This window comes from Narcine bancroftii, chromosome 1 (assembly GCF_036971445.1).
Source record: "Narcine bancroftii isolate sNarBan1 chromosome 1, sNarBan1.hap1, whole genome shotgun sequence".
Lineage (NCBI taxonomy): Eukaryota > Metazoa > Chordata > Chondrichthyes > Torpediniformes > Narcinidae > Narcine > Narcine bancroftii.
The window spans coordinates 248,557,026-248,569,662 of NC_091469.1; the positions used below are offsets into that span (position 1 = coordinate 248,557,026).

The 12,637-nt window shown below is 43.1% G+C and overlaps 1 protein-coding gene across 1 annotated transcript in view; it reads right to left on the minus strand.

The window, feature by feature from the left end:
* The window catches only part of LOC138755144 (mucin-2-like), a 238,272-nt gene that overhangs the window by 97,376 nt on the left and 128,259 nt on the right, over window positions 1-12,637 (minus strand). Inside the window, exons 22-27 of the mRNA XM_069920567.1 lie at window positions 10,984-11,131; window positions 8,518-8,561; window positions 5,090-7,180; window positions 3,638-3,850; window positions 1,883-2,095; window positions 138-350 (exon numbers count right to left, since the gene is read on the minus strand). Of these exons, the coding sequence (XP_069776668.1) occupies window positions 138-350; window positions 1,883-2,095; window positions 3,638-3,850; window positions 5,090-7,180; window positions 8,518-8,561; window positions 10,984-11,131 (2,922 nt within the window). The remainder of the gene's footprint in view (window positions 1-137; window positions 351-1,882; window positions 2,096-3,637; window positions 3,851-5,089; window positions 7,181-8,517; window positions 8,562-10,983; window positions 11,132-12,637) is intronic.

The window sequence follows — 12,637 nt, forward strand, 5'->3', positions numbered from 1 at the left end:
ATTCTGTGGTCATCCTGCTAAAATCATGAATTGGATTATCCCCATGACAATCTAAATAATTTTGTGCATTCAACTAAGGTTAGGAGCATATATTTCAATGGATGATAAAACTTCTACACAGTAACTATTTTACTTACCAGCTGACATCCTATGTCCGTGATTGTCACAGGTACAGGTGGAAGTTGCTGTTGGTGTTGTAGTTACTGTCATGGTTGTTTCTGTTGTTGGGGTTTCGACGGTGCTGGTGGTACTTTCACATCTTTCTGTATACTTCAGAAGTTCACAATCGTCCGTACACAGAGTGAAGTTACAGAGGCCTGATTTCCCTGCAGAAGTCATAATCGCCTGACCTGGAGGCAGAGTAATGATAATGAATTTAAGGACATAAACTTCATGCAATGTATATACGGACGGAAATTCATACTTGATGCAGAAAACAGGATATTTTAAGATATAAGAAAAGTATGAGAATCGATCACTATTTATTTTTTGAAAGTTGGATTGAAAGCAATGAGATAATCATCAAAATCTATTGAAAAATGCGTAGACCATCATAAGATTAGTGTGTTCTGGTCAGGTCTTTCACTACAGAAAAGGTGTACATTGTTTTGAGCGTATCCGAGGAGTTTCACCCCAATGTGCCTGGGTCATGGCACATATCGTATGAAACAAAAATAATAAATTTAGGGATTGTCCCTTGAAAGAGTCAAAGGACGAGAGAAGAAATCAGAGAGGAACACAAGTTGATGATTAATAATCTATCATTTGCTACCAGGTGTAATAATAGCAAAAATCAGATTCAAGAGGACATCAGTTTATTGTGAGTGGAAGAAGTTTCATAGGAGATGATAGAGATATGACTTTGACACAGACACTGATGGATTCCTGGAAAGCATTGCCTGGCAAGGTGTAGGGTTTGTGAGAATGGAGATAATAAGAAGACACCGATGGCCATATGGATGAAGGAAAAAATATGTGTTGAATCTTGGCAGGGGCAAATTAGATTGAGTGGTATAATTTTACACAAATGTGTACATACTATTGGCCTGAATGGCCAGCCCCATTTTATTTTAAGTACTTCTATAATTATGAAGGGACAACAGAAACTTTAAATTAACTTATAGTTTTACATCCTTCCAATAAATCAATTGCAGATCAGTCTCTGAGGAAATCAAGACAGAGTTGACTATGATCAAGATGCTCTTTGGCCAAAATAGTTCATGCTGACTGAGCTGCTCTAAATGAAAATAACATGGACAGAAATTATTTGGTCATCTTGTCTGTGAGTCCATCGCTGTCCATTCGAAGCACTGACATCACGGGAGTTAGGATCACAGAGAAGAGTTTGGTTGCAGTGATTCGTGCAGAAGATAAATAATAATTACAGAATCTTTTCTCCGTGAGAGGACTTATTATCCGCAAGAGATGAGAGTGTCTCCTGGAGAGGCTGCACTAATGTCACAATACCAATTATGGAGAAAGAAGCAAATAATATTTCAAAGAGGATAATTGGCCAGAATTTTGCACCAACAACTTCCATTCGTTACAGCTATGTTTCTGCACCCAATGGGTATATAGAACATAAATGACGAGGTTTCGGTTGAGGGCTGTATAAATCACATGTCCTGAAGTTTTCAATTTCAATAAAATTCTGGAGTCAAATTGGAGCAATGTTTATTTTCTGGGGTAAGTTAATTTCCTCAGCTTGAACCTACACAGAAATACATTTCAACGTGTGGACATCCTGCTAAAATCATGAATTGGATCATCCTCTTGAAAATCGAAATCATTTTGTGCTTTCAACTCAGGTTAGCAGCAGATATTGCTGTCGATCTATTTTCAATGGATGATAAAACTTCTACACGGTAACTAATTGACTTACCAGCTGACATCTTTTGTCCGTGATTGTCACAGGTACAGGTTGATGTTGATGTTGGTGTTGTAGTTACTGTCATGGTTGTTTCTGTTGTTGGGGTTTCGAGGGTGCTGGTGGTACTTTCACATCTTCCTGTATACTTCAGAAGTTCACAATCGTCCGTACACAGAGTGAAGTTACAGAGGCCTGATTTATCTGCAGAAGTCACAATCGCCTGACCTGGAGGCAGAGTAATGATAATGAATTTAAGGACATAAACTTTGTGCAATGTATATACGGATGGAAATACATACCTGATGCAGAAAACAGGATATTTTAAGATATAAGAAAAGTATGAGAATAGATCACTATTTATTTTTTTCAAGTTGGATTGAAAGCAATGAGGTAATCATGAAAATCTATTGAAAAATGCGTAGACCACCATTAGAAAAGTGTGTTCTGGTCAGGTCTTTCACTGCAGAAAAGGTGTACATTGTTTTGAGTGTCTCCGAGGAGTTTCACCACAATGTGACTGGGTCAGGGCACATATCATATGAAACAAGAATAAGAAATTTAGGGATTTTCCCTTGAAAGAGTCAAAGGACGAGAGAAGAAATCAGAGAGGGACTCAAGATGATGATTAATCGTATATAATTTGCTGCCAGGTATAATAATAGTGAAAAGCAAATTCAAGAGGACATCTGTTTATTGTGAGTGGAAGAGGTTTCATAGGAGATGATAGAGATATGATTTTGACTCAGACACTGGTGGATTCCTGGAAAGCATTGCCTGGCATGATGTGGGGTTTGTGAGAATGGAGACAATCAGAAGACACCGATGTCCATATGGATGAAGGAAAAAACATGTTTTGAATCTTGGCAGGGGCAAAATAGATTGTGTGGAATAGTTTTACACAAATGTGTACATACTATTGGCCTCAATGTCCAGCCCCGTTCTATGTTCAGTACTTGCTTAATTGTGAAGGGACAACAGAAACTTTAAATTAACTTATAGTTTACATCCTTCCAATAAATCAATTGCAGATCATTCTCTGAGGAAATCAAGTCAGAGTTGACTATGATCAAGAGACCCTTTGGCCAAAATAATTCTTGCTGACTGAGCTGCTCTAAATGAAAATAACATGGACAGAAATTATTTGGTCATATCGTCTGTGAGTCCATCGCTGTCCATTCGAAGCACTGACTTCACGGGAGTTTGGATCATAGTTCTCTATGAGTTTGGTTGCAGTGATTGCAGCAGCGGGTAAGTAATAATTTCAGAATCTTTTCTTCGTGAGAGGATTGATAATCCGCAAGAGATGGAAGTGTGTCCTGGACAGGCTGGACTAGTGTCACACTACCAATCATGGAGAAAGAAGCAAATAATATTTCAAACAGAGGAGTATGGGCCAGGAATTTTGCACCAACATCTTCCATTCAATACAGCTATGTTTCTCCACCCAATGGTTATACAGAACATTAAATGACAATGTTTTGGTTCAGGGCCGTATAAGTCAATATCCTGAAGTTTATCAATTTCAATAAAGCTTCTGGAGGCGAATTGGAGCAAAGTTTAGTTTCTGTTAAGTTAATTTCCTCAGCCTAAACCTACACAGAAATGCATTTCTATTGTGTGGTCATCCTGATAAAATCATGAATTGGATGATCCTCTTGATGACATTCTAAATCATTTGGTGCATTCAACAAAGGTTAGAAGCAGATATTTCTGTTGATCTCTTTTCAATGGATCATAAAACACCTACATCGTAACTGATCCACTTACCAGCTGACATCTTTTGTCCGTGATTGTCACAGGTACAGGTTGAAGATGATGGTGGTATTGTAGTTACTGTCATGGTTGTTTCTGTTGTTGGGGTTTCGACGGTGCTGGTGGTACTTTCACATCTTCCTGTATACTTCAGAAGTTCACAATCGTCCGTACACAGAGTAAAGTTACAGAGGCCTGATTTACCTGCAGAATTCACCATCTCCTGACCTTGAGATAGAGTAATGATAATGAGTTAATGGTCACACACTTTGTGCAATGTATATACGGACGGAAATACCTGCATCATGTATTAAACAGGCAAAATTTAAAAAAAACGATAATTGTGCACTTTCTTGAATTGAAAGTTATTTAGTGCATGAATAGCAATAAATATTCATGATAATCCAAGTAGTAAAAAAGCATGATTTCAATAGAGGTGACAGTCCTTTTGTTGTGGTTACCCGTGTAATATTTGTGTAAAAATGGGATTGACCCCAATCTGATCATTGTGGGTTCTTTGAAGCTGGAAGTCTTTCTCTTCTCTTCATCGACATTTCTCTCAATCTGTTTTCATTTGGAGTCAAGACTCCTTGGTATTAAATACACTTACCAGCTGATATTTTTCCTCAGTGATTGTCAGAGTTAAAAGTTGTATTGACTGATCTGATTATCATCTCTTGCCTACCCACAAACACCTTGCAACATGCACATCTGACACCTCCTTAAAGTATATGATCGCTCCAGTGTCCTTGGTTTGAATCCACCACCATCTGTAAAGAGTTTGCATGTTTCCCCTGTGTCTGGATGGGTTTGCTCCAAGTGCTCTGGTATCATCCCACATCCCAAAATGTGTGGGGTTAGTGGCGTATTTGATCATCTGGGTGCATTTGGGGAGTGCAATTTCTTAAGGGCCTATAACTGCTCTGAATCTCTCAATAAAAAATAACAAACATACAAAAATTATTCTTCCACTGTTTAAAGAGGGAGAAAGTTCCAAAGAATCATATAAATGTGAGAAGAAAATTAACCCTGTCTCAGAATGGATGATTAATTTCAAACAGTGACCCTGATCCTTGATTCTCCCACTAGATAACATTGATAACCAAAGGATTTCAGTAATTCAGGAGAGATAGTGTGTAGACAAGGTCGAGTTACTGTTCTTCATTAACTACAGAATCAATGGAGACAGTGTGATGGACATTGTATAGCAATGGCAGATTAGCTCAATGTTTGTTCCCTTGGCCAATCTCAAAATTAGGACAAACGAAAGGGACTCCTGTCTGCACAAAATAACATCATGGTTCATGGCGATAGCTCCAGTGCAAAGGTCTAGATTTATAAACATTATAATAAAGAAACAAAAGCAAGATGTATAAAAGCACTATGAATGTTCACACTTCCTGAGAACGATGAAGAAACGATGTTCCAAAAAATGGGAAATGACAATACCACCATCAGCAAACGTACCTGCTAATAATATCTTTCCATCTAGGTTGCACGTACAAATTGTTGTTGCTGAGGTGGTCATTGATGTTGACTGTTTTTTTTCTGTTGTTATTTCAGTAGAGGATGTGGTGCTCTGTGTAGTGGCTGGAGTTGTTGTCGTGGTCAGCTGGACTTCAGTCTTTGGAGGGGTAGAGACGATTGTTGTTGGACTAGTTATTGTGGTAGAGATGACAGTTGATGTTGAGGTGGTCATTGATGTTGACTGAGTTTGTTCTGCTGTAGTTCTAGCAGAGGATATGATCCTCTGTGTAGTGGATGGGAAGGTTGTTGGGGAGGTAGTAGTTAATGTTGACTGAGTTTGTTCTGCTGCAGTTTTAGTGGAGGATGTGGTGCTCTGTGTTGTCACTGGGATGGTTGTTGTGGTCAGCAAGGGTTCTGACTTTGGAATGGTGGAGACGGTTGTTGTTGGACTAGTTATTGTGGTAGAGATCACTATTGTTGGGGAGGTGGTAGTTAATGTTGACTGGGTTTGTTGCGTTGCAGTTTTAGTGGAGGATGTGGTGCTCTGTGTAGTCACTGGGATGGTTATTGTGGTCAGCAAGGCTTCTGAGTTTGGAGTGGTGGAGACGGTTTTTGTTGGACTAGTTATTGTGGTAGAGATCACTGTTGTTGGGGAGGTGGTAGCTGGTCTTGACTGGGTTTGTTCTGCTGTAGTTTTAGCAGAGGATGGTGTGCTCTGTGTAGTCACTGGGGCTGTTGTGGCTATTGTTGGGGAGGTGGTAGTTAACGTTGACTGGGTTTGTTGCGTTGCAGTTTTAGCAGAGGATGGGGTGTTCTGTGTAGTCACTGGGGCTGTTGTGACTGTTGTTGGGGAGGTGGTGGTTGTGGTTGACTGGGTTTGTTCTGCTGTAGTTTTAGAGGAGGATGGTATTCTCTGTGTAGTCACTGGGGCTGTTGTGACTGTTGTTGGGGATGTGGTAGTTAACGTTGACTGAGTTTGTTGTGTTGTAGTTTTAGTGGAGGATGTGGTGCTCTGTGTAGTCACTGGGATGGTTATTGTGGTCAGCAAGGCTTCTGAGTTTGGAGTGGTGGAGACGGTTGTTGTTGGACTAGTTATTGTGGTAGAGATCACTGTTGTTGGGGAGGTGGTAGCTGGTCTTGACTGGGTTTGTTCTGCTGTAGTTTTAGCAGAGGATGGTGTGCTCTGTGTAGTCACTGGGGCTGTTGTGGCTATTGTTGGGGAGGTGGTGGTTGTGGTTGACTGGGTTTGTTCTGCTGTAGTTTTAGAGGAGGATGGTATGCTCTGTGTAGTCACTGGGGCTGTTGTGACTGTTGTTGGGGAGGTGGTAGTTAATGTTGACTGAGTTTGTTGTGTTGTAGTTTTAGTGGAGGATGGGGTGCTCTGTGTAGTCACTGGGGCTGTTGTGACTGTTGTTGGGGAGGTGGTGGTTGTGGTTGACTGGGTTTGTTCTGTTGTGGTTTTAGTGGAGGATGTGGTGCTCTGTGTAGTCACTGGGATGGTTATTGTGGTCAGCAAGGCTTCTGACTTTGGAGTGGTGGAGACAGTTGTTGTTGGACTTGTTATTGTGGTAGAGATCACTGTTGTTGGGGAGGTGGTAGTTGGTCTTGACTGGGTTTGTTCTGCTGTAGTTTTAGCGGAGGATGGTGTGCTCTGTGTAGTCACTGGGGCTGTTGTGACTGTTGGGGAGGTGGTAGTTGGCCTTGACTGGGTTTGTTCTGCTGTAGTTTTAGCAGAGGATGCGGTGCTCTGTGTAGTGGCTTGGGATGTTGTTAAAGTGGTCATCTGTGTTCCTATTCCTGTTGTAACAGAAATAATGGTGGAGACTGTAGTTGCTGTGGACATTGGTGGAGTGGTCTCACTTGCTTCGGATGTAGCTTCTATTTTTGTTCCAGATGATACTGTCGGTGTTGTTTCAAAGATAAGTGTTGTTCTGGGAACCGTGGAGGTTTTGAGTGTGCATGGATAAAGCTGTCGGATTATCGTTCCATTCACTCCGCACTCTGCTTTGATGCATCCACCCGTACCATCTGTCGTATGATATATGATTTGTCCTTCCTGGTAGGTTTTACCGTCATAGACACAGGTGCACTCTGATAATGAAAATGAACAGTTATGGCAGGGACACAAGACACATCCTAGTGTACATTCCTTTCTGGCATCTGAGCAGTCTTTGATGATGTGACTGCACTCTCAGTGCCCTATCTGCCCTCATCTTCTGGATTAAATCTCAGACTCTTTCCAGATCCAAGTACCATTTGCAGGAGTGAAGGTCTCTCTCAAATCAACTTCTCTTTGAAAACTGCTTCTTGGATCAGTTATTTGCACAGACACGGTGGGAAGCTGGGGAAGAAATTGTTGGTTCACTGGCTGAGATTATAAGTCGTGATTAAGTACAGGTGAGGTGCCAGAAAACTGAGGGGTGGCAAATGTATCTTGGTTCAAGAAGGGCTGCATGAAAAAGCATGGGAACTCCAGGCCAGTGAGCCTCACATCTGTGGTTGTAAGGTACTAAGGGAGAAGATATCTAAGCATGAACATAAGCGATACTCAATGTGGTTTTGTAACTGGGAGGTGATGGATGGAAGAAAATTCAGGGCTATGAGCTCGGGAGGAATATATCGATCAGCATAACATCAAAGGGGCTGAACTGTGCTGTCGTGCTCTATGTGTGTGGTGTAAGGTTGTTTCTTGAAGTGAAGACCTGTGACCAGTGGTGTGCCACAGGGTGTGGTTCTGGCACCACTGCTGCTTGTCATCTATGTTCAATGATTTAGATGAAGACATACATGACATGATCAGCAAGTTTGTGGATGACAGAAAGTGTCTGGTATTGTAGATAGTAGAGATATTGCCAAAGATTGCAGTGGGATATGGATCAGTTGAGCAGGTGGACAGAGGATTGGTTGATGGAAGATAAAATGGAGAAATGTGAAGTTGCATTTTCGGAGGTGAAACATAAGTAAGACCTAAATGGTGAATGGTGGAGATCTGGGGAGTCCTTTGGGCCAGAGGAGACCAGGAATACAGGTACATAGTATCATGAGAGTGGGGTCACAGGTAGGTGGGGAGATTTGGGTTGATCTTGGCAAGTCTCCACACCTTGTGATAACCTGACTACTTCCATCCTGAAAGAACCTGCATTTTACACTGTGTCTCCGAGTCCCGTAATCCATAACCAGCAAAACTTGCTTCCTTTATTTCACTCAGTCAGTCTTTTAATGTCCTGAATATTTCAATCTTCAAACACATTATGCCAGGCAGAAAGAATAAAACATTCAAATATAGAACATTCAGTAAAATGATGCTCAAATGTGCTGGAGAAAGTCCGGTTTTCGGCTGAGTCCCTCCAGCATGGTTTGTGGACTGCACATGGCAACCAGCCTCTGTAGACTTTCCTGTTTCTCTCCATTAGGTGGAATAAACCTACCTGATTTGTTGTAGGTGCAGTTTACTTCACCATTTTCACATTTGCTAAAAATAAAAACAATATATGTTGGCTATATAATTTTACAATTGAGAAATGTTGAATGATATGCAATAAATTGGCCTTGTTTCTTTATTATTTTGGCAATCTAGCCAGTGTTTAAAATCATTAAATTGCCAAGTTAGAGAATGAGAAAGGTCACTTGGCTACGAATCCTTTCAAAATAACATCCCAGGTGGCACTGAGCAGTTCACGCTTCATTTGAGACCATATCTTCACCGGGGTTTGGCACAACAAATAATCCAAAGAGGTGTCAGTTGATCTTTTGTCGTATTCAGCAAAAACACACATAGACTGATACACAACACTATTGTGGACTCACAACAATTTAATTTGGGTGTCACTGCCAAATCCAGCATTGGTGAGGTGGTGAAGGGAGTAGGTGGTGAAGTAGAGAAGATGGTGATGAGGAAAAGCAGGTGATGAGGAGAAGGAGCTGAAGAGGAGTTGGTGATGATTAGAAGGTGGTGAAGAGGAGAGCATGGTGACATGGAGGTCATGGAGGAAAAAGACCACCACCTTCATCACCTTCTTAACCACCTTCTCCTCCACCACCTTCTCTTCATCACCAATTTCCCCTGTTTCACCAACTTCTCTTCACGACTTTGTTTTTGGACAAGATGAAGGAGAGGATCATGCACTTTAGAAGGATCAGGAATGACCACCCTCCACTACACATCAATAACTCTGTAGTGGAGAGAGAAGAGAGCACCAAATTCTTTGGAGTCCACTTCACAAGTGACATGTCCTGGACACACTACATTTCCTCACTTGACAAGAATGTGCAAAAGTGACTGCATTTTCTGATAAGACTGAAGCAGATAAGGCTACTTCCCACCATCCTGTCAACCATCTACCGGATCTCCATCGAGAGTGTCCTGGCTGGCTGCATCACAAAGTGGTACGGTTTCTGTAGAGAAGTGAATCTGAGAGAGGATCACAGGGGTCTTGGTCCCTCCCCCTCCCCGCAACATGATATCCTGGGTTCGGCTGGGAGTTGGAGGAGGAGCTCGGAGAGAGTCGGGTGAAAGTGACGGGAAGGTAAGCTATAAAAGTCGAAGGGTTACCGGGGCTTGGGCCTACTTGGTTCGGCTGGCAGTCGGAGGAGGAACTTGGAGAGAGTCGGGCTGTGAATCGGAGGAGGAGGAGGAGCCTGGTGAAAATGACGAGAAGGTAAGCTATAAAAGTCGGGGGCTTACCGTGGCTTGGGAATCGGAGGAGGAGGAGCTTGCTGAAAGTGACGAGAAGGTGAGGTGAACGGCCTGGCGAGCGAGCGACGCGGCGAAGGAGTGGGACTTCCAGGCTTTGGCTCAATAGGCTTAGGCGAAAGCAGGTGAGGAGAAAGGTAAGCGGCATTATTTTAACTTAGTCATGCCTATGGACTTAGTGCTTTGTACTGGGTGTCAGATGTGGGAACCATGGGTGAGTTCCACCCTCCCAGATAGCCACATCTGCGTCAGGTGCACCAAGATGCAGTTCCTTAAAGACCGAGTTGGGGATCTGGAGCTGCAGCTTGAGGACCTGCAGCTGGTAAGGGAGAGTGAGGAGTTAATAGATTCAGCTTTCAGGGAGATAGTTACCCCGAGACCAAATGTGTCAGGTAAGTGGGTAACTGTCAGGGGAGGGAAGAAAAATGCCTGGAAAATGGAGATCACACACGTGACTACTCCTTTCAGCAACAGGTATATTGTGTTGGATGCTGTTGAGGGAGGTGACCTGACAGAAGCTGGCCACAGTGATCAGGTCGCAGGCACTAAGCCTGATACGGTGGTACAAAAGGTAAGAAGGAATGCAGTGGAAAAAATACAGTGGTCAAAGTTCAAGTTTATTTATCATCTGCTTGCACGAGTACAACCTGATGAAAATGCATTCCAAAACAACATAGTAAGTTCCGTTTCACCCCACATCAATTTCCCCTCTGGATTAAAATCATACCATTTTTGAATCATTGTTTGCACATGCCATAATACAGTAAAACCTCGTTAGAACGCGGTAGTTGGGGTCCAATATTTCATACCGCGTTACAGCCGAGTCGTGGAACAGATGCTGGCTGCCCCTGCCCCGACATTCCACACTGGCTGTCCGTGCCCAATGATTGTGCCGGCCGTCCCTGTCCTGAAGTCCTGTGCCAGCAGCCCCTGCCCCAAAGTCCCTCGCCGGGGGGCAGGGGCAGTGGGGAGTGGGACTGTCAGGCAGTGGGGAGGGGGGATGTCAGGTGCAAAGATGGGGGGGTGTCAGGTGTAGGGAGTTGGGTTGCTAGCTGATTGTCATCAGCCTGCCCCTTAACAGTTTGGCATCCACAGACACCCGCACTATAAGTGACTCCACGGATTAACGAATCGCGCTCTAATGAGGTTTCACTGTAGTTCATTTACAATCATTTGGGGAATGATTCTGGTTAAAACCTACCATGATTCACAGTTGTGAGTAGATGGTACAATCTGGTCTGGCTTGTAGTCCTTTCCATTAACATAACAGGCACAGAGACTCAATGGAACACATTCCATCTTATCCTCATCCAATAATGGCTTATCTTTTGGACAGTCTGGGTAGCAGCCTAGGAAAAGTGAGAAAAGCACCACATTACTGCCAAAAGCTCGAATTCGCAGAGCCTCTTGAAAGTAAGGCATAAAACAAACTGCTGGGGGAACTCAGCAGGTAGAACTGCATTAGTGGGGAGAAGAGAACTGTCCCTGCATTGGGACTGAGAGTAAAGTTGGTACAGAGAGGTGAGGGGGAAGGTGAGACTGGGGCCACTGGATGAGACAGAAAGAACCAGGTGGGTAGGGGAGGATGGAGACAAAGGATGGAATCCACCTCTGTCTGTTAGGAGTTTGTATGTTCTCCCAATGTCATGCATGGAATTTTGTAATGTAGATTCTGAAGGATCACGTGTCCTGTGCTGAAATCTGGTGGGAATGAGAATTGGGGAGGGTCATGTGACCTCTCTGGTTGGACCCTAGTCAGACGTCATCTCACATGTCAATCAAGGGTCGGACCTGCCCACCTGTGAGGCTGATGCAGATGGCCCTTGCAGCTGATGTGCACAGATCCTGCATTGAAAAAGTAGTTTGAGAGCCGTCTCTGTCTGTCTTTGCTGCTGCCTTCAAACCATTCCTGAAACCCAGGTTGCAGGCAGTCCTGGATCCCAAGTCATAGTTTGGAGCTATGAGCTCCAGGTTGCAGGCAGCACCAGAGGGACATCTCTGTCCATCCCAGAACCTGAGCAGGGGCTATACTTGTGTATTTGTTATGTGGTATAACATGCCTTTGGGTGGTGGGTGCTGAACAAGTTAAACCCTCGTTTCTCAGTATACCATGTCTTTGGGTGGTGGGTGCTGAACAAGTTAATCCTTCATTTCTCAGTATACCATGCCTGTGGGTGGTTGGTACTGAACAAGTTAAACTCCCATTTCTTGGTATAACATGCCAGTGGATCCTTTTTTGTGAATTCCCCGTATGCAAATAAAGACCACAGTTTGTTCATAACATGTGTTCAGCCTTTATTCTCTTTGAACCCGTCGAACCTATTTTGAACACAACAGATTTCTTCAGGCACTCTGGTTTCCTCTCACCCTCCAAAGCATTCAGGGCTGGTAGGTAAATTGGGTGTAATTAGGTGACATAGGTTGGGTCAGAATGGCCTTCTACTACACTGTAGGGTTAAAATAAAATAAATATCACCAGCAGACTAATTCATTTAGAATCATAAAGAAATTCTTTGGGGGCCTTAAACTTCAATAAGCACCTTGATACTTTTTAATCAAATTCCCAGGCACTCTGATGTTCCATTCCTGTTTATTATTAGTTATTATCAAGAAATGGGCATCCAGGGGCTGGTGTCATTGTTGCCATTTCTGCTCTGCCACATGCTGAAGACACACTCCTCTCCCCCCTCCTGCCCTCCCCCCCACCACCCTCACCTGTCAAGCAAAAGATACATGAACTTCAAAACACTCTCCTTCAGATTTGAGCACAGCTTCTTTCCCGCTGTGATCAGACTTTTGAATTTATCTCCCATTTGTCAAAGGTGATGCCTTACTCTGTTAAACTGCACTATTCT